Below are 27,366 nucleotides of genomic sequence, written 5' to 3' on the forward strand. Positions count from 1 at the left end.
AATGTGGAATTGTGCAGGTTTCTCTTCCCACCCCTCCCCAGTGCAATGTCCCAGGAAAGCAGGAGCTGCTTCATCCTGCTGATTTTTCTCTGTCACAATCTCTAAAGCACTCACATAAAATAAAATATGCAGGGGGCCCTTGTTAAACATTAAACATTTTTCCCTGCTTAGTGCTAGCAATTCGCATTATGTTTAAGGAGGCTGCAAGAACATCAAAAGAGCTATTCACCCAAAAATATTCTCAGATACAGTATAGACAAAGGAAGCCTTTACTATCAACCCTTTAGCGGACATTTATAAGACACGCATAACTCATGACAATAACAAAACAACGCATCTTAGTTATAGTGCTGTATTTTCTCACATATAACATATATATCCCTTCCCCCTGCCCCCAAGCAGCTACTGGAAATTGCAGTGCATATACCATGCAAGAAATACGGTAAGAACAGGATCTGCCTGTTATGGGCAGGTGAAAGTAAAATCTGCCCTCGCTCTGCTCCACAACTGCCACTACTCAGTTCCTACACGGAAACTTCTTTTTGTCCCTTCATTTTGCCTTTCAAAAAACATGCTCCAGATTATACTGGAGCAAGAGGTATGTGAGGACATATGGTAACTCCCATAATACATACCTGGTCAGTTTTATAGATTTCCTGAACTCATTAGTAATTGGAGCTTTGTAGCCTCCTTTCCTCAGTAAGGAATCTATGGTCTGAATGTGGTCCCATCCTGTGGAATTTCATCAGAATAAAGACTGGTGAGGAGCAAGCAATGAAACAGTCTTTGCATATAAAAATATTACTTCCCGCTATATTTTTACAACTACTCTGCTAAGTACACTGAAAAACTTTCCTAGAGCAGTAACATGTACTAACAGCAGCATCTTGCAGGAAGTACCATGTACATGTTTTCTTCCAACATAAGGAAAAGCAAGTTTATTCTCCAAGACAAAGATCTTGCATGAAATTTAAAGACAGACCCAATATGCACGTTTTCTGGATTTGGGGGGGCAGGGGGAATCCCAGAACTACATCTTTTAGAATTAAGCCTTAAGGCAAGGTTATGCATAACAATCACCCTTTATATAAGTATATAAAGTACAGAAAGCCCTAGAAAAATGAAGTTGCTATTGAAAATGCTGTAACATGAGCAGGCTTGAGTGTCTTAAAATCTGCTTTTAGGAGGCAGAGGCAAAAGGAATGAAGTAGCCCAGAGCTCATTACAAAACAGCACAAGATGTTTCAGACATCTCTTTACAGTGTTGTTAGTGCTACAGTGATGTTTCCAATTTTAGAACTACAGTATTATACAGCGTGGGGTGTGTTAATTAAATTACGGACTAGAAACCCAGAAATAGTTTAAGCTCATTATTGTTCTCCATCAAGTCTTCTAAACTATCATTAATCAATACACAGTTTTGAAGACTTGATACAACATGCAGAAATTGAACCAGACATTTCAGATGAAAAATTTAAACTGTTAGATACATTATTTCAGAAGTATGCAATTTTTAGAACATTCACATATGTATATAAAAAAATCAAATGTTTCAATTTTGGGTACTTTAAAGACACCAAACAGTTATATGTGAACAGAGTCTATCAGACAGACACGACAAAACAACAAAAGATTTTGACTAAAAAAGTTCATGTAGCAATGTAATGAAACCTATCTTAAGCAATCACCTACAGGTTCAATAAAATCCCCTTTTAAAGGCAGGGTAGACAATATTACAGCTGAAATCTTAGATACATTTAAGAGGTTTCTAAACCAAGAGCTGCCCACTGAAGGTAGTCTTTAGTGCAGGTTTCATTTTATGCCTTAAACACCAACATTTAACACACAAGGAGGCAGAATTCCAACAAAAACGGAAAAAATACTGTCGTGGCTGGAAGAGAAGAATGTTAGTAAGTTGTCAAGGACACATGTTTAGCATCACAGACTCGAAACAAAACTAGAGTAACATTTTTTTTTCCAAATAACCAAGTTACAAGGCTCTGCCTTTGGTTGAGAGACAGACAGTTGAGTTCATAAAATTCTTTTGGGATGTTCAGTAAGAAACAAGTTCCTTTCTACCCACCCAAAACCAATGGGAAACAAAAGCTCTTATGGAAGATTAAGTGCCAGCGGTGAGAGCCTAAGAAGAGAAAGAACTTCAGCCTTTAAGTTTAGAAAGAACTCTGCTCTTAAGATCCATAACCAGTGGTTATATCACTGAGTTAAAACGGTTTAGCATACTGAAGACATTGTAACATACTGACTATATAAAAAACAGATTTTAACCATCATAAAATATGGTCAGTAGCACTATACCACCCACTACATTTATTGTGCACATTGCTACTTTCTTGCTGTTTATTTATGATGTGCTTAAACTGTTAAAATTTACTGGAATCGTCCCAATAAAGGGATTGATTTTAAACAGACACATAAATGGCATTTATATGAGAGTCATTCCTTACAATTAAATATTGCTCCATCATCTGACATCAGTGCAAGGTCAAATATTGCATTTTAGGTTTATATGTATGTTTAAATTCTTCACCAGATCATATGAAATAAAGTGCAACAATGACCTTGCTCCTTTGCAACCTCCGGTAAGTAGGTGGCGGTGCGTTTTGATCCTTTTTCATTGATGAATTCTATTCTAATGCCATGTACACCCACCTGAAAGAAATGGGCAGTTTTATTAGTACATTAAAAAAAATAGAAACAAGAAATTTCTAACATGATCCCAAGATGCAAACGTATTTATAAGAGGTTTACCCAGTTTTGGAATGTTTCATTTTAAGGCTACTGCTGAAGTGATTTTAGTCCTCTTGGATGGTGCCCAGCTGATGGCTCTGCCAGGGAAAGGGCAGTGCCAGCCTTCCTTCCATTTTTCCTATCATGTGCGCACATCTTCCCAAGTGCAACATCTCTGGCTCAAAGGGACCACTGCTTGAGACAAGAGGGTAGTTCAACCTCTATGCCCATTCAGTGCTTTTCTGACACTGATGAGAAGGGTATCGTTTACATTACACGAATGGACATCCACCACAATATGAAGTAATTGCCAGCTCTGTTTCATAGACAACCAAACAGGCTGGCAGATCTTATGACTTGTGGCCACTAAAAACTGGGACCTCATGTGAAGTTGTAGCCTAGTGATGAAAGGCCTGATCCCACTATCCCTTGAGCTTTCCCAGTTCCACTAATGTATGAAGGGGGGAGAAAGGAGGGGCAGGGAAGGGTTTTCAAAGTGCTGGGAGCCAAATAACTTCTAATGTTGTTTCCACAGAGCGACGGTTTTGTAGTTCACCATTCCCTGCCAATAACGGAAGGGTCAAAACTGCAGACACAAGGGCTGCTTGTGGACATTTAAAAACCCCCCAAAAGACAGCTATTTACTTTAAACTCTGCATGCTCCCACGCTGAAGAGGCAGTGCGTTAGTTGGACCCGCCACACCTGATGTCTGTAGAGACCAGCTGCTTTAGTGGAGCTTTTCTGGTGCTTTTATCTAATTGAATTGATTGAATCAGCTATTAGTTAAAAGCCCCCAAAAGCCCCGCTGAAACACCCGGGCTATATAGATACGGTGGAGCTGGGTCGAGAGAACGTGCTGCTTCTTCCAGTTTTGGGGGTGGAGGTTTAAATATCTGCAAGCAGCCAGGTGACTCTGAGGTTCTGACTGCAAAATAGCGAGCGTTTAAAGCACTCCCATTTTTGAAGGTAGAGTCCTTTTACTATGAATACCTGCTCTTGAATCAAGTTGGTCAGAAAAGACCTCCAGCTCTGTGAGGTTTTCTCTACCAAAAAACTGATGTGTGCGCTGCTTTTCACTACTACATAGTTACATACATTGAAACACAAAATATTAGTAGTCCCATATTATTCAGTCTTGTGCTCCTGTGACTAAGATAAGTTTTTATTTAACTCCTAAGGCCTTCAAGTGCATATGAAAACAGGAGCCATATGGGCGTAACACGTTACTGGTTGGTTTGTTTGTTGTTGTTTTTTTAAGAACAAGCTAATTTGATTTAATCAAAAATTATACAAGGATTATACGAATGGCAGCCTGCCCTACAATGTTTGCAATACAGCTAACAAGCAGAAGCTTTGGTATAGCAAAGGAAAAATGTTCTGGATAGCAGACTGCCCAATACACTCATATCTCAAGACAAACATAATTCAAACAATTAAGCGTAGCATTTTCATATGCAATATGCGGAGAAGGGAAAAAAGATTTGTCTCCTCCTCATGATTCTACCATGTCTTAAATACGAACAATTGCTCTATGTGATCACTTCGTATCTTTATTCTCCATATCGCTAATTATTCTTTCATCTTCTCAGTACCGAACCTGAATTTACAAGCATAGAAGCCAAATCTGTACCCTTGGAGGATGTAATTATGAGCCAAAGGGGTCTCTTATGAAGAGCAGAAACTTGGGAATCAGAGGTTTAGCCAGATCTTGTTTGTTTCATTCCTAAAATTATGAAAACCAACTGGTAACTTTTGTGGACTACTAGCACACATTAGCATGGCCCACCTGGGTAAGGTTAAGAGATCCCCTTTCATCAGCGTAGCAACTTGTACCCATTTTAACACGTTTGTTTTATCAGACAATGTATTAGAACAGAAAAGTAATTAAAGGACACTGCCAAAATACACGGCCCCCAAATAGACCCTGCCCAAATGGTCAGGCTGATGTATGGCAATAAACAGTTTTTAATTTCCCCAAAGTGTGGAAGGAAAGTAAGGGGCAGAGGGGGAGAACACATACCAACCCTCCAAACAAGAAGTGCAATACTTGAGAAATCGTTTCCACAGAGATGCATTAAAAGAGAAATTAGATCGGGATTGGGGTCTTATGGTTCTATATATCATAAGCAAACGTTGACTAGGTTACCGTCTAATTTTAAAAAGGTTCAGTAAGTGGATTTAGTGAGCAATAAAATGCAGAAAGAGAAAAGTGGGCAAGAGCAACAAGAGGCACATGTGGCTACACACCTAGCAGACAACTGAGGAGTCAGTTTTAGCCCATTTTGCTTCTCCAAAACAATTTGCAGAGAAATCACTTAGGTACTGGTGTAGCCTCTTTTATGGTAACAGCATGCTAGGGAGGGTATTGATGTTTGATTTGTCACTTAGAAAAACAGCAATGCATTTATTGCTCTTAGGCAGAAGCAATGAAGGAGATCTGCTGGAGATGGTAAAATGCTCATTTTTGCTGTATTCACCAATCAAACCAGCACCTGACAACGGCAGGTCATAAGAGAACTAAAATGCTATCAGCCTGGAAGCCCCTATCTGGTAATACCGAGGTGTAAGAATGAAAGATTTCACGATGGGCTTTATTTGGGATTTATCAGTCTACCTATCAAGCAGCAAAAAGACCAATGCAAAGCACTGAGGGTGCATCAATACTAGCCAGGGACTGCACAAGGCACAATTACAACTAAGCATGGTGCTCCCACTCCACACAGACAACTACATGGGTGCAAAGGAGCAGGCCCTGAGTGTGTTCAGGTTCACTCCTGTGGGAGTGCTTACTGCCACACGTTAATGCTCCACGCAGGCAGCTACATCCCGTCCGTCCTAGGGTACAGCATGCTCTAGGAAGGCTCTTGCCCATATAGACCTGCTCTTCATTTTCCACATAAACCTGGTTTAAAAAGTAGACAATAGTGGAAAAGCGATCAAGAGGTTTTCATGAGGGGTTTAACAGAAATGCCAACAGCATGTTAGACATGATGTAACACCTAGTGAGCAGGTAACTGCGCTTCCCTAGAGAGGAAGCAAAAGTCCACGGAGAACCTAAACAGACTATCCGACCAAAGATCATGGAAAAGACAGGACAAGGTATATGAAGCAAGACATCTGACACTAGCAACCCTTCCCACAAATCCACAGGGCAGGGAAATTGTGCTTGCAGAGTGTAACAAGTTGATTTAAACTGCTGTACTGAGATAAGTGGCTTCTCTTAGCTAAGCTTTAAGTTGAGGGGAGCAAACTTAAGTTAAAGGAAAATAAGCCACTTCAACTCAAATAAGCCAAACTCAAACCAGTTTAATTATATAAATTTAAAACAGATTTACATTATGCAGGGACCAACTTTACCACGTACACAAAACTAGAGTTTCCAACAATCACTCCTGCAGGTGAAGGATAAAGGGCAGGTGGACTCGTATGAGGCAATACAGGAACTGTCATAAGGTGTTAACTGAGGTATAATTGACAAGCCAGATTACTGCAAAACTTGACCTACCCAAAGTCCATGAAGTATTGCTCAAATTAAATATAAATTACTGATTTACGGCAGTGTGGGCCTGCAATTCACATATGTGCAATTCAGCAGCACAGCCTTCTAACTCACCTGATATGCCTTGTAGTTAAATATGGAAATAAGCTGCACAGAGCTATTCTACTGAACAGCAAATACACCACATAATTGTAAAAGTATTTTCTCATATTATTGTTGCAACTGAGCAGTGACTTATTTGGAACAACCTGGAGCTGAGAAGGGAAACTTGAGGAGAGAAGAAACTGAAGTGTCAAGGCAACACTCTCTGAACCAAAACACTTCTTCAGGACTATACAGTAAGAAAAATAGACTGTAAGATATAAATCAGCTTTGCCCTAGAATAAAAGGTAGGCAGTGAAATCCACTGCTTTGAGCCAGGAAAGGGACCAGAAAATATGCAACAGTCTATCATAAGAGTAAGTCCAGCCCTTACTGCTTATTAGAAGGTTCTATGAAGATACATTTTAAAGTTTTCTTTTTAAAATGTCACGAGTTTCCCTTCCTTTTGTATTTAACTAGAGAACCAAGCAGCAGCTCAAAGGCCTTTACTGCTGAGTGAATTCTTCACACTTCTCTGTAACATTCCTAAAGCAATTAGCAGCAACACTAAAAATCTACAGCTTGGTGTCAAATACCAAATTATTTATTAGAAACATGAAGAGAACCTGACCTAGAAACCTGGTGTGTATGAGCACTGGATGTTAGGCTGTAGTATACGCTCATCTGCAGCCTGGTGGGGAAATACAACCTTATCCTTAGTGTTCCCACTTACTAAACTTCTCTTGTGTTTTTTGGTTGGCATATTATTGCTTGGGGTCCACAGGCTGATCATATGCAAATGCGTTCAGACAAAATTTAACCTGAACCCAAAGTTCAAGTAACTATTTTCAACTTTTTTTATATATGATTTGGACCTGGCGTGCCAAATACATCTTAAGAAACGGTGCTCTTGCAGTGCATCTCTAGCAGGGCCAGAAGGGAGAAAGAGTAATTATCACAAGCTTTCCAAGAATTAATCTGGACAAGCGTCCTGAACATCAAGCCTTTTGAAGTTAGTTTTCAACTGAAAGAAATAAAGATAATCATAAAAAAATTATTTCCATTCTGCTTCCAACCATCCTACTGAGGAGTATAACAGGCCTGAGCATAACGGTCCTTGAGAAAATAAATTTGTATCCAAGAGGAATTTATCCAAAGCACTTTCAAAGAAAAAAAGCACAAGGGCACTGCTAAAAAACCACACTACTGCACACATAGCAGAATGAGGCTGTTCTCCCACTATCTGAAGCTGGTCACATTTGCTGCTCTCTCACAAAGCTAAGCAGGATTTGACTGGCAGTGGTGCCAAACCCAAAGCAGAGTCCTGGAATTCCTGGACACAAGATAGGAAGCAGCAGTGATGTCTCTCTTCAAATTCACTTTCAGACCAGCATTCTCACTCCAGCCTTTGCTCAGGGAAACTATGGCCACCTACATACTCTGAGGACTATTAAAAACCACTGGAGCAGTGGCAGTAAAAGGACTATTAAAAAAATTCAAGTATTACAGAGATTTTTCCCCACTTTACTTACTCCCTTCCATGCATAAAAGTACTGAGATACTGATGGAGCCTTACATTATCTGTATGAATTATATTATAAGCACCTCTAGGCATGAGATGTTTGGCATATACCATTAACTCATCTAGCAACATGTACCTTTTACCAGACCATACTTGTTCTGTAAGACATAAGGTTCCCCATGACTCCAAAAAGCTAACAAACAAACAAAAAAAACCCCCCCACCACGTTCCTCCCTCCTACACTTGAACTCTAAGTACAAAACTAACAGCACATTATTGCAGCTGTAAGTTGAATGTTTCAAACGTTCAAGTGAAAATAAATGTGTCAGGAGCTAACCTCACTGCACTCTCACTGGCGAACTGTGCCTCAAGTCAGATTTTTCCCCCCAGGAAAAGCAAAGATGATTTTTTTGAATGGCCTTTGATAAGTGCCTGACAGATTAGCTAATTCTGCTTTAATAACCAAAAAAGGACGATGGATCAATTGTGCCATCATATTTCATGACAGACCTACACTGCTTATTATTTTCTTAACATAACATTTATGTTGCATCTGCAATCATTGCAACTGTATAACCTCCTTAAACAATATCAAATGTTTATAAGTGATCCCAAGATTTGTTTCTACATTTACTAAATGATTATAAAAGGTAATAAAGAGGTTGGACTGACAACAATAGAAGCTGATCCACAAAGGTGTTATAAACACCAACACTATATGCACTTCCCCTGCGCATCCACAGCCCCCTTTTAGGCAACAAGATATTTTGGTGTCCCTGGTCTCTTAACTAGTGGGTACAATAGATCTGACAAATCCTTTCCTGTCATGAGAAGCTCTGACAATTACTATCTTGTTTCATACGCAGCAATGAGAAGCCACCTTTCAGTCATGAGCCACAACCGTTTCAGCTAATATTTGAAACCAGACAGAGCTGAAAGAACTTTTGTCTCATTATTAAAGCCATGGTGTGCCAATTCTTTGACTTTTCTATAAAATTGCTACCATATTATTGCTAGGGGGACAACCAATTCAAGGAGAAGATATCCTTAGTATTTTCAGAAGCCGAAGCTGAAAAAATACTAGGTATAAACTAACTTGAACCTAAAGCATTGTGAATTCACACGACAGAGTAGTGCAAAACCAATGGAGAAACTTGGCTAATCTACGGCTTCCAAATGATGATGTTTGCAGATGTCAGGAAAACCTGGTTTCATATTGCTAAGCCTTCTCAAGAAACAGGAGTTCAAGTTTCCTTGTTAAGATCCGTGTCTTCTCACAACAGAGTTGCTGACTGTAAAGATACAGAGCAGTCCCTTCGAGACAGAATGTACAAGCGAGTGAGGGGGAATGAATGAACTCTGACAGCTTCCAGATTTTCATGAATTTAAAATGATGGTTGTATAATTAGTTATATATGAAAGACAAACAAGATTCCTCCTTCCAGATAGTGAGAGTCTGCCATACCAAAGCCTGCCTCATGAGACATTCAATGAGCATATTTCATACTTAATCCCATTCCATCTTCTCTACCAGGGCTTCTAATGCAACATGGCCTCTCTCAAGTGATCAGAGATATGGGACTGAGAGATGCCTCCCTCTTTTCAGAGTCTACTCATGCCTATCAGAATCCTTTTGCTTAAAAAGAACTTGAATCTAAGTGTATTGCTCAGCAACCTAGCAAAGTGTTGTGTTAGTGCAATTTCCTCTTTTTGGAGTATTGTATTGTAAGAAAACGTCCTACCAAATAATGCACAGGGTGTCCTCTGTGACATGCATAGAGAATAAACTGTACACTGGTGCTAAGAATCAAGAGGAAAAACCTCAGGGCAAAATATTAAGTATTTTGTGGAGGGAACTGTAGTTTTTGCAGGGAAGGAAGGAAGGATCTTACTGGAAGGGTGAAGGAACCAGGAGAGGTGTTCGCAATAGGGATGGGGAGGGAAAGAAAAAAAGCTGATTTTTTTAAACGTTGGGGGCTGGATGGCTGCAGGGTGACTGGAATGGGAGAGTGTGCCATCTGATATAATGGTGGCTGTGAATGGGTATGGATCTTGTTTCCTCCGGGTCAATGGTATTAAACAGTATTTTACCTCCATGAGCTGCCTTTCCACTAGTCCACTACTAAGGCAGAGTTACCATTAAAATGCATCCCAGAATTCATTGCCTGCCTCTGAACGACTCCCTTTGTGATGAAAAGGCTGTTACACTCCACATGGGAAGCACCTGGACAGGGTAATGGAGAGACATTTTGTGGGAGGAAGACACTGTTTAAGAGAAATGAGGAAACAATGCATATATGCCTGGCACCCATTTCAAAGCTCCATGTGAATGAACTACTAATGCACAGTGCAATTCAAATACAGTCATGCGTCAATGAAAACCCTGAATTATTTGAATGGAGTATTTTTGCGAACCACTGGACTAAAACAGTCCTTGGAAAAGTAACTAGTAAGGGGTGCACACCTTTCAAAAAGTGAAAATGGACGCAATTTGAAAAATCATATGGGAGCTAATGGCAGTCAATTCACTCATGTCTCCTGGTTACTCGCCTGAAGTCTCTGCTGCAAAGAGGATCTCCCACTGCTTCTTGCAACTGAAAAACTGATCACTCCAGTTTGGGAAAACAATTCATTAACCAGTGGAAGGAAGTTCTATCAGTCTGCTTCAGGATATAGGAGGCACTCCTGAGTCATGTCTTCGAATCATCGTGTCTCTAAACCACAGCACTGCAAGCTGTCTGGATCTGCAATTTTGAAATATTTTGATTTCCGTCAGCAAATTGCTGAATTAGCTCCCACAAGATCATCAATAGCATACCTATAGAAGGACTGTCTCCTAACGAGGCTGGTGCTTTTCAGATGATCTGGAATTGAGCATTATAGCAGATGGAAGACCCAGAATCTCTTTAGATCATATTCTAGCCATCCTGAAATGTCTTTTTGCCATTGACATTGCATAACTTGCAGCTCCCTTAAAAGAAACATGGATGACATAAGCTGTCTCACTGGAAGGGGCATGTGCAGTGACAATTATTTTAAGCACTAACACGGAAGTATACATTTTTCATTTTACGTAGAATGCCTGTGCCTCACCTAGAATTATATACGGCACGAGCACCTGAAAAGCAACCCAGACGTGCAGAAAGGCTCCAGGATTCTGCAATATCTCAGGGGACTGACTGTATTGTGGCCACATTTTAGGTGTGGCCACATTTTGGCAGATTGGAAAAACCTAGAATTAACATGCCTGTAATACCAGCTCCGCCTTCCTACTCGCCCTACCCAAAAAGCTATGGTTCTGCTTAAAGAGCCATAGAGAATGTGAGAGAAGATTTTTTTTGTAGAATTCTTTAGCAAAAAGCTAGCTCTGTATTAGGCTAGGCTGACTTATTAATTCTATATAAAGATCATTTCTAACAATGTAAAGTAATTTGTATACAATCCTATGAGTTTCTTCTGTTAAACTCTACAGGACTTTGCAATAAAATTTAGAAAATGAAAGCCTGAAGTTAGACAGAATATTTAAGACACGAATTGGAGATGGGGTCCAAATTGCAAAGTTCTGATTAAAGTTTTCCAAAAGTGCGCTGTGTGTTCTGAACTGGGGTTTCTGTTTATGTTCTGCTTAGATAAAATATTACAGTTGTTTAAAAAATATATATTTATTTGATTGACTAGACTAGCTTTTATAAATCTGTTTTAGTCATCACGTAATTTTTAGGGCATTGGCAGGGAAAGGAGGGGCAAACTTGAAAAGCATGTCTCAATTTGGAAAGCTAATTATCACTAGACTGGTCTGTACCAGACTATAGCATAGAATCAATATCAGTGTACATTCAAAATGTTATATAAAACTATTCCTAAACATACTTTTTGCCAATTTTTAAAAGTTAAAATAATTCAAATCATTCAATTAAGTCCTTACCACCACCAGTTTTAGAATAAAATATTAACAAATGTGTAGCAAGGAAGTTAAAACAACTTCAACTAGGTAGTTTAAATTATTGATTTGTGTCCTCCAATGTTTCATGTAAAAAGCCACTAAAGCCACTACTAATGCTTGAAAAGCAGTGGCCCTACACAGCATACATTCTATAGCTCAGAGTAAGTCAATATAATGCTCTGGACAAGTACAAAGTCATCTCTGAGTAAATCTGACGAACAAGATATAAATAATGAAAAATGGTGTTAATGGTGAAAATATTCATAATTCCTCAAAGGAAACTTGCACTTATTTTGCTCAGCAGCAGAGAGGTTCAGAAGACAAGCTGCCCCTGTCATTATGAATTAACTGTGAAATGCATTTTTATTTAAGTTTCCAATCATTGTACCCCTGGTACTTCTGAGAATAATGCTACAGACAGCCATCTTGATAGAACTAAGGCTGCTTATGACTGACAGTAAGAGCACCCAACTCCAGATACTCAGCACCCATTTTCATCCTCCACTTATACCCAGTAGAAAAATATTAATGATCACAATTTTGGAAGCTAAACGTCAAGCATTAGACTCCCTTATAATGTTAAACTTTATTAAAATCAAGATGCTGAAATTTCATTGGTGTTCCTTGGACTGGACCACGATGTGTCCATTATTGTCACAAGCAACGCGTCTCAGTAAAATTGCCACATCCACTCAGAAATGCTCACTGTAATAAAAAAAATTAAACATGATGCCAACTGCTTAATTTATGAATTTCATGCTGCTGTGCCAAAACCAAAATGTCCACAGTTTCCTTTAACCAAAAGAAGTCAAAAGGATGCTGTTCTCCATATAATACTGAATAGAAACTAATGATACATTTAGTTCTCATTGTTTAAGGCAGCAGTTGCCAAACTGACAGACTGTGCACCACCAATTTAAAATGATACAACCTTAAGTACCACCAGCAAATTTTTGTCACAAACTTATTATAATAAACCTGTTAACACGTACCACTGACAGGTTGTCTGTGTACCACCGATGGTACTCGTACCACTGATTGGGAACTGCTGGTTTAAGGAATTAGTGGGCAAAGGTTCAATGAGACTGGTCTGTGTTATTTTCACTAGATAAAAAGTTTTCTAGCTTCAGCCATTCACAGCTCATTTCTAATTTTGGGCAAAGACACACTGTGTGCTTTCAGCAGCTTAGAATCAAATGCCATAGCAGTTTGGTACATCTTCTTCCAATACCTTATTCTGGCAGAATAATGGACTATGATCAATTTGGTATGCTCTGTAGCTACCAAGTTACAAAGAGTTTAAGCCACAAAACTGAAGGTAAATTTCAGGGTAATAGCTATTTGGACATTGCAGCACTGAGCCTTTAAAAAAAAAAGACGACACACATATCAGTGGTACATCTGATTTCTGCAGGTCACAATTTTCCTTTGACAATGCAATGGGCATAAAAGGGGCCCCTCTTTATCGATTCCAAACCCCTAGAACATAGAGCGTGACAGATCTACCAAGACACTTCTCTTGTATCCATGCAAAAATATGTGAAACAAAAGGGCATGTATCTAAATATTATATATAGATATATATACACAAAATAAAATGTTGAAATATTTAGATAGATGCAACATATATTGCAACATTTCAGTTTTATTCTTCTTAGGTTGGGAGGAAATGGAAGCTCATTGTATCAATGTTACTTCCTTAATAAAGATCTGAAATCCTTACCTCCCAATCCAGGTAGTCACATACATCTTCAAAGTTAGTGAGTAGAGACACTGAGCAGAAAAGCCGTGGCAGCTCATCCCTCGTCATGGGGGGGAAACGGCTATCTTTAAGGGCACTGTTGAAAACAAAATATATTTTTCAAGTACTACAGCTTGTTGGTTAAGCTAAACCCACGAATTAAGCTACTGAAAAAGGACAAAAGACAATATAAAAGCTGATGTAATCAGGACTAATCTGACAATTCAACAGTCAAATGTGATTTTGCAGCTTTCCAATCCTTTCCTCTAAGGCATCTGCTTTTCAAATTTCTTTGCTGGCAAACTTACATGGTCACACTGACTGACCAGAGTCCAAACAACTAGGTTTCCTGGGTGATCATTCTCTGCTGAGTTGATTTTGTTACCGGGATGATCTAACTAAATCAGAAAGAAACACTTTTGGGGGTAGTTATTTATTTATTTTTTTAAAAGACGAGTCATAGTATGTTTGTTTTGAGAGGATTAAACAACAGTGTTAGGAGGTGGAAGGACTATCACGCTGGAAAAAAATACATTGCAAATAATCAGAAACTGGTAATACTCTAAAATATTTAACATATCAATGTAAAAAAGCTGAATAAACAAAATATTAATGGAAAATTAAGAAACGTCAATACAAAAGAAAAATACTCATAAGAAACTCTCACTGGAACTCAACACTTGTGAAATTACCAGACGTTCAACTACTCTGCAAAACAGAGGTCTGAGTAATTCTGATGTCTAAACATCCTTGCTAATCCTCAACTAAGATATGATCCTGTGAGTAAATATACAAGATAGCTAGGCTTAGCAGGAGTCGATTTTTAATAAATGGTGGTTTTACCTCACACTCACAGGCCGACGGAAAAATATTTCTATTGTTAATCATCAACATTTATAGAAAGGGGTGGTAAGAATAGGCTGCTGCTGCAGTGCTGAGACAGCCTGCTGAGCAGTGGCTGGAGGTGGCGGCTGGGCTGAGCATTGTGTCCGTGTTTGTGCCCCACCAGCTTGGTGCCAATAACCCGGGCCCTCCCTTGCAAACTCAGGCAGGAGCCAATGGGCAGAACAAGCCACTGGCTGCAGAGGGCACATGCTGCGACTGCCATGGGATAAAGGAAAGCAGGCACTGAGCTAAGAAAGGCTGTGCGCAGGGGCCAGGTGGCAGGCTGACAGCAATTTCCCTTGCACATACTCTTCCTCCTCCAGCCCAACACGCAGCGTGTCCCCACACCCTTGTTTCCTGAAAACTTAAGTTGATAAAAAACAAAATGAATGCTTAAAAATAAACTCTGATCTTAGCTGATGAAATTATTTAAAAAATAATTTAAATTCTACCAAGCCTAAAGACAGCATAGCAAAATAGAAGGGAAAGTGGTCCCATATATATCAGATCTAAATACCTTTTACGAGAGAGAGAGAGAAAGACGATGGTTACAGAGCAGAGACTTTGTAAGCAATATAATGGCATCTTGTGCAAGGTTTCGTAAAAGAAGTAGAAGGTAAATCAGGAAAAGCTTATAATGAATACAATACACTTCCATTTCCTAAACTTGGGGGTGGACACACGGCATGTGCCTGTGTTTAACCGGAGGAAGCACTGTTCCATAACTGACAGATTCTCCTTCCTGGCTGAAACAAAAAGTATCGAAGACGGGTTTAAGGATCTCTGTTCTTCACTAGGCTCTTTTTTTTTTCTTTTTTTTTTTAATTAAATGTGGACAGCCACCAATTCCAAGAATTAGCTGGACCGGGTTATGATTCTTGGATATGACTGAAGCAAATCCTGACCACTACTGAAGCAAATCCTGAACACTATTACATGTGTAATTGCAGTCTCTAGGTCCAATCCAGCTACAGTGTGAAAGAAATATTCCTATCTATGGCAGGATACAATTCACTCTCACTCAAATATATTTGGAATGAACAGGGCTGGAGATCAAAAAAAGGTTTAACTGTTATACATATGCTTTATTCAGAGTTAATTCCCTGTCACAAATCAGTAGTATAAAGCAAATCATGCTTAATGGAGGAATTTTAAAATAAAGTACAGTAGAATCCAGGAAGATGAGGGGTAAACTGGCCAGGGAATATACATTTGCAGCAAAACAGCAGCACTGGACTGCTGAAGTACTCTAGCCGATAGCTGTAATTTTTACTTCAATGGGCGCTAGTTCTCAATCACCTGTGAAGGGCCACTGATATGCTCCAAGTGAATGCAGAAGCCGAGTCCTTTGAAGTAAACGCTAGAGCAAATAACTGAGCAACTCATCCTTAATTTCAGGTATTCAGGTTGTAACTGTACTGGTTTAGAGGAAAAGACAAACTGACTGCCCAGAGGAGTTTTCCATCTTTTGACTCTTCTGTGAAATCCTATGAAATACAAACTTTCATTTCTACCCAGGAGAACTTTTACAATCTTTTCTCCAATACCTGATGAAGGGTGTTTGTATCCCAAAGCTCGCAATTACAGTATTTTTTTTGCAAAAATCTTGTTGGTCTAATAAAAGATGATATCTCTACTATGAGTCCTGATTGCCTCATCCTTAATTTGGCAACTACCTCCAAATTAAACAGACTGTGAACCATACAGAGACAAATGATCTGGGTTCAACTGCATACATGTTATTTGGATGCAAGGATTCAAAAGATTATCTAAACACACCTAACAAGAGTAGTGGGGAATATTAAAATCCCTTTGAAAAAACAACTCTCATAATTTTAAAGAAAAAGAGGATGCATTCAAATTTTCACTCTGGGTATAGATAAACCCAGTTCACCATACAGATTGAGCCAGGTAAGAGATTTGCTATACTTAACATAAAGAAGAATTTTTAGCAAGTCCAAGCTTCATACCATAATAGACCCCAGAAAAACACCACGATGGTACGGCTAGGACAATAACTAGATACCTTCTTAAGAAAAAGGAATATGCTTGTGAAGAAATGTAAGCAAATTGCAAAACCCTGTGCCACAGTTTAGCCATCTGAAAACGGGGATAATATGAACCTACATAAAACTATGAGAACTTTGGAAGAAGCATACAAGCATTTACATTCACAGACAGGGACGATGGAATGGTTCTTTGCTGACAAAAGCTTGAGTGCCAGGAACACTTTCTCACTGCAATAATCTGGTAAATCATTGTTGATCTAGTAACTTCTGTGCCAGGCTACTTTTGAAGAGAAACGTTGCATTGAAAAGAATTTCTGTATAGTAAAGAATATGCCAAATGAACATACACAATATTCAGACACTTAACTGCATTTTTCAAAACCCAAAACAACTGGAAAAGTTACTTTCTGAGAAAATCTTTAAATTTGCTATTCTCAATTTTGAAATTTTAAAATCAAGATATTAAGTGACATGAGACTATCCACTGCCAACCCGGTTTGCTTACATTCTCAGTGCCTGGTAGTCTACCCACATCAGCTAATATAACACTTAACAGAGCCAGCTAGTCTTACTGGTATTTTTAAACCAAAAATTCCTGTTCTTGCACTCTCTCATTGACAAAGCCTTTCCCTCTCCCTTTTTTCTTCTTTTGTTTCATGGGTCATGCTTTCTTATTTAATGTCTTGCTTCAAATAATATACCAAGGCCCTGATCTACAAAGGTATTTCAAACAATCACAGAACTGCAGAAAGTTTGGGTTGGAAGGGACCTCAGGGGATCACATCTAGTCCAATCCCCTGCTCAAGGCAGGACCATCCCCAACTAGATCATCCAGCCAAAGCTTTGTCTAGCCGGGTTTTGAAAACTTCCAAGGATGGAGCTTCTGGGTAACCTGTTCCAGTATTTTATTACCCTCCTAGTGAGAAAATTCTTCCTAACATCTAACCTAAACTTCCCTTGCTGCAACTTGAGCCCGTTGTTCCTTGTTCTGTTGTCTGCCACCTCTGAGAACAGCTCCATCCTCTTTTGAATTTCCCTTCAGGTAGTTGAAGGCTGCTATTAAATCCCCTCTCAGTCTTATCTTCTCTAGACTAAATAAGCCCAGTTCCCTCTGTCTTTCCTCAAGTCATGCCCCCACAGTTTCACCATTTTTGCTGTTGTATTTAGGTGCCTAATATCCCTTTGAAATCAATGGGAACTGAGACCCTTAAGTAACTATGTGAATCTGCCCTTAAGCTCATTGGGGCCTGCATTAGGGTTACCATATAACACATCCTCTTTGTGGGTTCTCTGATCTCCAGGAGGGTTTTTTGAAATCTAAAACAATGTCCAGGATTTTGCTCTGCTCTGCTGGCAGGAGCAGGGGTGAGCCATGGGAGGCAGGGGACATGATGTGTTCTGAGTGCACACACACATGTGGCCAGTATGCAGCCAGGCAGGATGGCAGGAGCAGCCCTGGCATCTGCATGCAGCTAAAACTATGGAAGGTGGGGGGTGGAGGGCCGTGGCTGGGGGGCTGTCCAGGTGTGTAGGGGAAGGGGGAGGGAATGAGTGTGTGAAGGGGGGGGGGGGGGTACCTGTTGGCGCTCGGGAATGGTGTCTAGGTGCGAGGGCTGAGCCAGGGCACAAGGGCGGGGGGGAAGCGCCTGCCCCTCTTGCAGGGGAAGGGGCAAAGGAGCCCTTTGGAGGCAGTGGGGAGCTGCACAGCTGGGCTAGTGGCACTGAGGACTGGTGCCTGTGCTCGCAGGGGCGGAGCACCCAGGAGATGCTGCCTGGGGGAGAGGGGAAGGGGAGGGGGAGCCAGGTTGCCTGGCAAGGTGCAGGAGCCCCAACCTGGAGCGCGGGGTGCTACAGGTGTCTCCTCTTCCTCCCTCCAGCCCAGGCTGGGGCCAGACTCATTCCACCGCCACTCACACAAGCTGGAGCTACTGCAGGTGCCTCGTTACAGCCCAGCTGGGACTGGGGCAGCTGAGGCCCCCTCCAGCAGGGCTGGGGGAGCAGGTCTGTGGGTTGACAGTGAGGGGCACTGGACAGGGGGGCAGAGGGCCGTAGGTGGGGAGTGTGCAGTATAGGCAGGGATGTGGGGCTGTGGATTGGGACTGAGGGGCACCGGCTTGGCCCGGGGGGGGGCAGGGGACTGCAGGTTGGGAGTGAGGGGCACTGGCAGTGCCACGGGGCTGTGGGTTGGGAGCGAGGTGTCCCCCCTGACAGGTGTCCTCTTTTTTGGAACTGGAAATATGATAACCTTAGCCTGCATTGTCCTGCTAGGGGTGAAATCCTAGACCTAGGAAGTTAGTGTTAAAAATTCCAGGGACACATTCTCAGCTGTTGTAACCATCACAGATCTACAGCAATTTACACTAACTTAGGGGCAAAGACACCATCCTAGGAGCTTAGTAGAACAGCCAGCAAAATGAGACCTCAATGCTAAATGAAATCTCCGAGCTCTACTGCAACAAATGGAATACTTTGAGCGAGATGGATAAAATCATGACAAATGTGAATGAAGCCAGAAATATGAGATTAAGAATTTCTAGTACAAAAATATCAGAAGGAGAAAGGAATATACAGCAAAGATGAAAGTCTCAGTCAAGACAATGAAACTGAAAATGTGTAACACCTCAGTTTTGAGGCCTGCTGCACAAAAAACCCCCAAACCTTTGAAATGTTCATACTTGGCACCCAATTTTGGCTTCAAAAATTTAGAAAAATAAGCATCAGTTCAATTTGCATACTTTAACATTTTTGTGAACCTTCATGGTATACTCTTACAAATGCACAGATACATCGTCATAAGACTGAAGCAGTTCAGAGGTGCTGGTCATTAACTCTATAGTTAAGGATAAGTTAGAAATTTTCAGAACAGCATAACTTTAAACCTTCATTTTGTTACATGACAGTAAAGAAAAAGAACACATAGTAACCCAAGTTATTTTATTATATTCACAAGATGGTTTGATGAAACCCAGGTTTATATTGAAAATAAAAATGACTTATTAAATATTTCTCACTGCATCTCACCTTTTTTCCCCTAAGGTGCCCTTTAAAAGAACGCAAATGCACTGGATTTTGTACTTTTATCCACATATTACTCTTTTTACTAATTAATGATTTAAGTTATAACCAGGCAAGGTTTCTTCAGGTCATGATTTGTTTAGACTTAGTTCAGTTAACTTAGTGCAAATAACTGAAATGAAATGTGTCAAGCCAAATCTTCTATATTTAGCAATGATGAAGTCATATAACCACTAAGGTAAAAATGGGGCAGAGGGAAAGAGACATCAAACAAGTACTTTGTTGTAAGACAACTCTCCCACAGTACCTAAAAGCGTTTAAATAATAAATGGCATCATTCTTTTTTTAAATTATGAAGCTCCATTTCTTCCACATGGCTTTGAATCGTCATGATAAGCTGAAAATTTGCTCTACAACAAATGACGTATTAATGACATGTAAACCTTTTGTTTGGAAAGGTTTCTTCTACATTCATATTTCTCTACAATAAGAATATGCATGCCAGTAGCATGTATTACTATTACTGCTAGTAAAGGAAAAAAAATTCACAGGATAAGTCAAATCAGAAACTTTCCAATAAATCTGCATTCTTTTGTCTTGTTTTTAAGAGCAATGATTTATATGGTAAATTATATTCTAAATTGAAAAAAAGTGCCAAAACCCTCACAATTTTTTTTATACTCACCAATACATGACCTTGCTATTGTTACCACTGTTCTTCCCCAATCTCCACTCCAGATCCTCTGTATCATTTAGTTTAAACTGTTTACACTGCTATGTAAATAAAGCCCAAGGGTGTCTGAAGATATTTGTGTTGACCATGAATCAAACTCCAGAAATAAAGTAATACTAGAAGCAGCATTACGGAACATAAAGTTATACTGGCTGGCTCTACCTGAAATATTCGGCTGAGGTTTATAGAATTAGCCAGTCTACCCTGTTGAACCATTTTATCCAGACTGTGGAGCTGGGGGGGATTCAGCAGTATTTCAACAGCAGTGGCAACAGCAGCTGAGGCAGAAAAGCCAACGCACCTCATACCCCAGCTGGCTTGTTTCAGTCTCCAGCTGGAAAAACAACTGCCAACCACTGGTCTAAGTGATTTGACCTGTCTGGGACCCAAGAACTTGACTTAAAACCATTACTCTGCCACCAAATGTGACTTGAGCATTTTGAATACATTAGGTTTCTTTTTCCTGTAAAACAGGGAAATGCTAATCTGTCAGGTATTACATACAGCAATTAGGCTGCATTGTACTTTTCTACAATTGTCTTTTCTACCACCTTAGCTAAAAGCTCTCAAATGAAAAGAATCAGACACTGTCAGAAAACATGAGATAAGTGGCGTGGGGCCAGCCCGTACAAAACAGAACTGTGTTTCAGAGCATGTCCCGCAGCGGCCAGAGTGGGCACCACATGCTCATCTTCTTCTGGGCTGTGCAGCATGGCCCTACAGCAGCATGCAGCTGCTCTGGTCTGTGCTACGATGTGGAGGCCGCTCTACAGCTCTGGGATGCAAGCTGGAGCAGGTGCAGTGCACAGGGCATGGGGCCATTCAGTGAATCCTGTGCGCTGCCTGTAGGCCACACTGCACCTATGGGCAGCACTAGGGGCTAGATGATACAGCTCTGCAGGTTACGCCCAGCCTGCAGGCCATAACTCTCTGAAACCCTAGGATTAGATTAACTCAGCTTCTTTCTTATTTTCTCATTATTTCAGTGTCTTCCTAATAAAAGGAAAAGGTATTTGCTATTACCAGGATTTTAATTATTCCCTATGGGAAATCAGGTACTGGCTTTAAGTGTGTACTATGAAAAATGTCAAACAAGAAATTAAAGATGCCCAAACATACCTATGATAAAAGGGGCATGAATGTTTTGCATGGTCTAATTGATCTTTGAACACAGAAGAATTAAAAGATAATACAATACTAAACCATTCCAAAGTTCAATCTAACGTGATGAACTTTTCTTAGAACAGGAAAAAGTCTTGCATCTTAAAAACAGTACCTTTATTCAAGCTTGGATATCCTACTGGGTACAGTACAAGTAACTGCCGATCATATAAGCACTATTGAAATGGCAAGCTTTTCTATGTTACATAAATATTAGGTTTTCGCAAATAAAATCCAAAAGAGTACATACATTCCCCAAAGTATATTTCAGACATTCAATTTAACCCTAGTTTTTATACCCCACTTCACATTCAGGTTATGGAGAACGCTAGGTACCTCTAGATAAGTTGAAGGGTATCCAAAGAGAGGGAAAAACAATTGTTAGAAGTAGTTTAAGATACAAAAAAAACCCAATAGGGACAATACCAGGAATATTTTTAGCAGAGTTTTACTATACTGCAAAATCTCCAACAGGAGACTTCGTATCACTTGATTTAATTAGGTCAATTATGGGAGTGGAAGAAACAAAACTCAACGCGCTGATTGTGGGGGTTTTCCTGTGACTCCTATATGCATTAGTAAGAAGTGTGTGCAAGAATACAGAAATGCTAAAAACACTGTAGGCCGATTTTGATCTTGCCCACAACTGTGTCCGATTTGAAACTACAACTTGTGAAGCTCAAGGCTAAAAATCACTCTAATAAGTCTTTTTTGGGTCCTGTGTTGTTTTGCAATAAGGGATGTGAACAGCTGTAAAGTACCATAACTTTATTAATGACACGTACATACAATTACTCTTAAGTTTGGATTAGGTACTGTGTCCTTGTGAGGTGTTTCTGAATGATATACTTGGATTACTCCAAAATTATACCATATATAGGAAATACACAACTTCATCTGAAAAGTGAAGGAATTGTTGGTAAAAGTCCATGCCTGTAATTCATCATCTAATAGCAAGTCAGGTCAAGTGACTTGCCCAAAGGGTATGACAGCCAGCTTGAAATAGAACCAACTATTCTCTGGTCTCTGCTGTACCACACTGCTGTCAGCTGCTGGCTCTTTCAGTCCAGGCATTAGAAAGTTAGCTACATTCGGCCAGTTTAATCTATTGTGCCATCAAGACATTCTTAAAATACTCTAGAGTCTCATTTTCTACAGTATTCTAGTGCATATTGGAGGCAAACAGAACAAACTAAAAACCACAATATATACAGGAGGTTTAAGTGGTTTTAAAAACATTTTTGCTTTAGCTACTAATACGTGATTTGCAAGATTTTAAATTCCAAAGGAAAAAAAAAATCAAGTTCACCAATAGCCTGGATCCCACATGCAAAGGTGTAATGGTTATGGTTAGCATTTAAAGGCTCACATGGTGATTAGGCATGAAAAAAATCAGATCTCACAACAACCAAGATTATTTTGAATCTAAGAAATCTACCCGAAGTAAAACTCAAAGCAATAACCAAAGTTCTTGTTGTCCAGGAGTTAAGACATAACTTCTTATATTTGTTCGTAGTAGAGGAAGTAGTAGTAAACAAGCTTTTCTAGGCAATGTTATAGATTACACTAGTTATGAAGGCAAATACCTTTACTGAAGTGAGCCAAAAAACAACACAATTTATGGTAAATAATTAAGTACTAGAGACTCTATTGATATTCAAGTCAGCAGTTTTCCTATTTTCTTCTATACTGTATGGGAATAAAATAGTCTTTGATAAAATTCTTAATACTAACACATCCCTGGGGTCTAATGGATTGAAACAGCAGAAACAAGATATAAGGAATATTGTTAACCAAAGATTTTGTATGCTTGGCTCTATCAGAGAGCATATAAAGGGCAAAGAACCAAAAACAAAACAATCAGATAACAATAAAAGCACTCAAATGACTTAACTGGCAGAAGGTTTTTTTCAGGTCATCTCTGTTGAAGGGTTGGAGGGGACATAGGTGAACTTTCAGGTACCACTGAACACTTCCTCAGGTCTACAGGCCTAAGGTTTGCATGTGCTATATAGTGGGTCAAACAAAAACATTTGCTCATTCACAAAAACCTTTCAAGATGGCTTTAAGCAACCATCATTTATAAAGATATAAAATCTAATGTCATAATTAGCTTCCAACAATGCTAGCAGGCAATGGTTTCTTCTTGGTTAAATAGAATTCATTTGGACAGGTTTCCTCTACAGTGGAATGTGTCATATTTTAACATGTTACTATCTGCAAACAATTTTTAAAGGCCAGCAGTGGGGGGGGAGCATAAAATACCTATGACAGCAATCCTTGAATATGAATCTTCAGTAAATGCATATGTCTAGTATGGAAAAAAAAGTTTCACTTCATTAAAAACATGGCTAAAGCAGATCACAATTCATACCCCATATGCCATTGTTTACAAAGGAATGAATGCCAATACATTCTACGTGCCATAAAAAATTGCTAGAATAAAGATCACATAAAACAAATGATTTGCTGATTTTTAAAGCGGAAATGTTGCACTTTTTCAGGAGCTTTCTAAAAACAATTTTTTAAACATGCATGCATTTCCCCCACTCCCACCTTCGAAAACTGGGATCAGAGAAGTAAAAACAGACACATTCCCTTCTCAGTTACATTACTGTAAATCCAGAGCAACTCTTGCTGCTTCAGACGAATGTCTGAAATCAGAATCTGACTCAAATATGTTAGTGGACTCACTAGCTCTAGGTGTTTTATATCTTATTACTATTCACCTTTTGATCACTGGATCAAATGCCCTGTAGACAGTGGAAACATTTCAACAGATGTTTGGGAATCTGTTTGAAGTCTCAGCTTATGTTCTTGACAGGTATTGGCATCTCCCAAAGACCACACACAAGCAGCATACATTTCTTTGTATGCAAAGCCAAAAATACTTGCTGGTACTTGACACGAAACCCAAGTATTAAATAAGTATGGAAACAACTTGAGAGAAGATCCTCTCTCATGAGCATACAGATAGATGCCTGAGAGCAACATGAGAAGACTGCACTAGTATTATATCCAGTGTTTCAAGCTGGCACTAAAACTTTACTAGCTCTGCACCCTGTTACAATGCAATTATGTCCCACAACACAACTGCAGTATGCACATACCAGGCACCATAACATTCTTTCAGTTTTCAAAGAACATCAGTAGAGGAGGAGGAGATGTATTGCAGGGAAGTTTAAAAACAGTCTGTTATTTTAAACATGAGCTGTCAGGCCAAGAAAATGGACATGGGAGGCTGACAGCAAGACAAAAACAATACTAGGGAGATGGCAAGAAAACAATTGATCCTAGAAGGCCACAGGAAATTAAGAACTCAACACGTAAAAAAAACCTCATTTTAGTGTAATTGAAATAAAAAACATTTTCATATAATTGAAAACGCTAAGTTACAACGTTGTAAGTTCTCTTTATAAAAAATATACTATTTGGAACCTAACCCCAATATATTCAGCCAGCTTTTTTTTTTTTTATAGTTAAATTTATATACGGTAGAATCTTTGAGACAAATTGCAAATATCAGTAATACTGAAGTAGAACACAGTAGAAAAGTAGGCAAAATTTCTATTCCAAACATTTATAAGAGTAACTGAAGAGAATAAGTTAGACCATGGGGGTGTGTTAAGATATGTGTGGACGTTTGGTTCCCCGGGGACAAGTAGCGGTGGTGCACCTTGCGTTGCGGCTACTTGTCCCTGGGGAAAGCCCATGCTATGGGCACTTTAGTGTTCAGCAGGCTACCTTGGGGGTGGTAGGGGAGGCTGGGGCCAGCACAGTGCTGGCCCTGGCAGCCATACCTGGGGTCCTGGGGGCCTCCTGGGGCTGCAGCTGCAGTGATCCTGCCAGGCAGAGCAGGACTCCGGCAGGCCTGGCTCCACTTTTCAGTACTGCATGCTGCCTGAGTGTGCGCTGCTCCGTTCCCCCCCCGCCGCAGTATTTTTTTTTTGACCCCTGGATATCCAGAGATCAATAAATCCTGTGGGGAGAAAAAAATGGAGCAGTGCACACTGGGGCAGTGTGCCCTTGCAGTGCAGAGTACATGAGACTGTGCAGTATGTGGCACTGAAAACATGTTTGCAGTGCCACATACCACATAACTGCTCTTCTGGATGTGCCCAGGGAGTCTAGCTTAAGCTGGATCTGGGTTCCTCATCGGCTGGATGTGGACATGATGGCAGCAGGTGTGCTGGGGTTCACACAGCCACCGCTCACTCCCTGATGCCAATGTACGTCTGCCAGTGGGGTTCTGTGCCCTGGATTTCAGCGGCAAGCCCTGCCCCCACTTGTCCTGCAAGACATACAGCATGGTTCAATGGGCTAGATCCATGGGTCATATGTTTGACAGCCCCAGATTAGACTTTTTATGTTAACAGATGCAGGTCATTTTCATCCAACTCCTTCAAAACATTTGTATGCAAAATATTGGTAATTATTTAATGGTAAACTGCCAGAAATACTAATACTATGCTTATATTAAAACAATATGGTAAAAACAAACTAAATATAAGCCTGTCAGCCTGATCCTGATATAGGACTAACTATTACACTGGCAGGTAAAACAAAGATCTAATGACTGGAAGTTGAAATTAGACAAAAAATAAATGTGTTAAAATAAACATACAAAAGCAATATAAGACTGACACAAAAAACAGCGATGGGATAGAACAACTCACAAAGGATTGCTGAGAATTCACAACCACCGGAAAAATTAAAATTGGATACTTAGGTAACTAGTTCAAACAAAAAACTAATTTAGGAGCTGTCCCATGGCTCACCTTACTCGGGTAGTCAACAATGATCACAATGGTACCTCTGACTACAATCTTTTACTTTGCAATATGATGTAATAATTAGGGGTACCAAGCAGTATGGTAGAGATAGAAAAGAGAGTTATAGCAATGAGATCATGTTATTCACATTACAGGCATGTAAAATTCTTGTGATTTAGTTCAAAGGCTTCTTTGAGAAACACTGCTGACTCACTTCTGAGCATCTTGGAAGCAGCAAATATGAAGGTGGAAAACTGAATGAGAGCTGAGAAGGCCTCCAATATAGGAATGACAGAAGAAAATACAAGATGTTTGTAGTGAAACTGCTCAAACTGAGCAAGTAGGCTGGGGCACCAACAGACACGAAATTGGTGATGAGGCCATGAGTAGAGTAATGTAGGTTATGGAAAATGAGAGAAGCAGAGGAGAGATTCAAGGGCTGGGGATGATATAAGTATTATTCTACTTTTGCAAAATGAAATAGGTTATGAGAGGTTATGTGACTCATGCTATTTGAAGTGGCTTGCATGCAGTGAATCACTGAAAGAATTAAGAATAGAACTCAAGAGTCATGATTCCCAAAAGCTATTACAGTCTTTTGTACCGTATGCTACACAGAACAGAGCAGTATAGCTCCCAAAGGATTCATCAAAATTGGCCAGATTGGATCGATCCCATTTGAATTAATTTCAGAAAGGTTTTATTTATTATTATAATTATAAACATCATCATCAACTGGCTTTTTCTAAACCACACTGCTGTAACTAATTTTGCCATGACATACTTAATATTTCCAATATTCATAATGGGTGCTATGGCAAATATCATGGTAAACTTTATGTCTGAGTACCCATGGGAAACAGTAGTTCTCAGAACAACCCAGTGTAGCACTGAAAACCTCGTAAAGATCTTATTTTGCACAGTAACACCCCTCTTACTATAACAGGTACATTAGACATTTGCATCAACGACCAGTGTTCCAGAAGAACACTTTTCCTTGACTTAAAAACCGTCTTGCACCCTCTGTCCCATACAGGCAGAGCTGTATTTAGCAGAAATGGTCTAGCTAACCCACCCCCACACCCAAGGTGTAGAAAGGAGAGACTGCAGGCAAGGTATACTACCAAAGAGCCTCTGAGCCTAATTTATGAAAAACATCCTCAGAAATGTGGATCGGCCAGGATGCGTGTCAAAGCTCCTCAATTCTATCTGGTTTTGACAGATCTCTGAAGGTAATGAGACAATGGATGATAGGA

The 27,366-nt window shown here is 39.8% G+C and overlaps 1 protein-coding gene across 2 annotated transcripts in view; it reads right to left on the bottom strand.

Moving 5' to 3' along the window:
• The window catches only part of AMMECR1 (AMMECR nuclear protein 1), a 167,523-nt gene that overhangs the window by 8,237 nt on the left and 131,920 nt on the right, over window positions 1-27,366 (bottom strand). For both annotated transcript variants that reach the window (XM_090061402.1, XM_090061403.1), the window contains 3 exons: window positions 13,518-13,632; window positions 2,580-2,670; window positions 636-732 (listed from right to left, as the gene is read on the bottom strand). In XM_090061402.1, coding sequence (XP_089917528.1) covers window positions 636-732; window positions 2,580-2,670; window positions 13,518-13,632 — 303 coding nt within the window. The remainder of the gene's footprint in view (window positions 1-635; window positions 733-2,579; window positions 2,671-13,517; window positions 13,633-27,366) is intronic.

Source organism: Crocodylus siamensis, chromosome 8 (assembly GCF_052110815.1).
Source record: "Crocodylus siamensis isolate JL-2025a chromosome 8, ASM5211081v1, whole genome shotgun sequence".
NCBI classification, from domain to species: domain Eukaryota; kingdom Metazoa; phylum Chordata; order Crocodylia; family Crocodylidae; genus Crocodylus; species Crocodylus siamensis.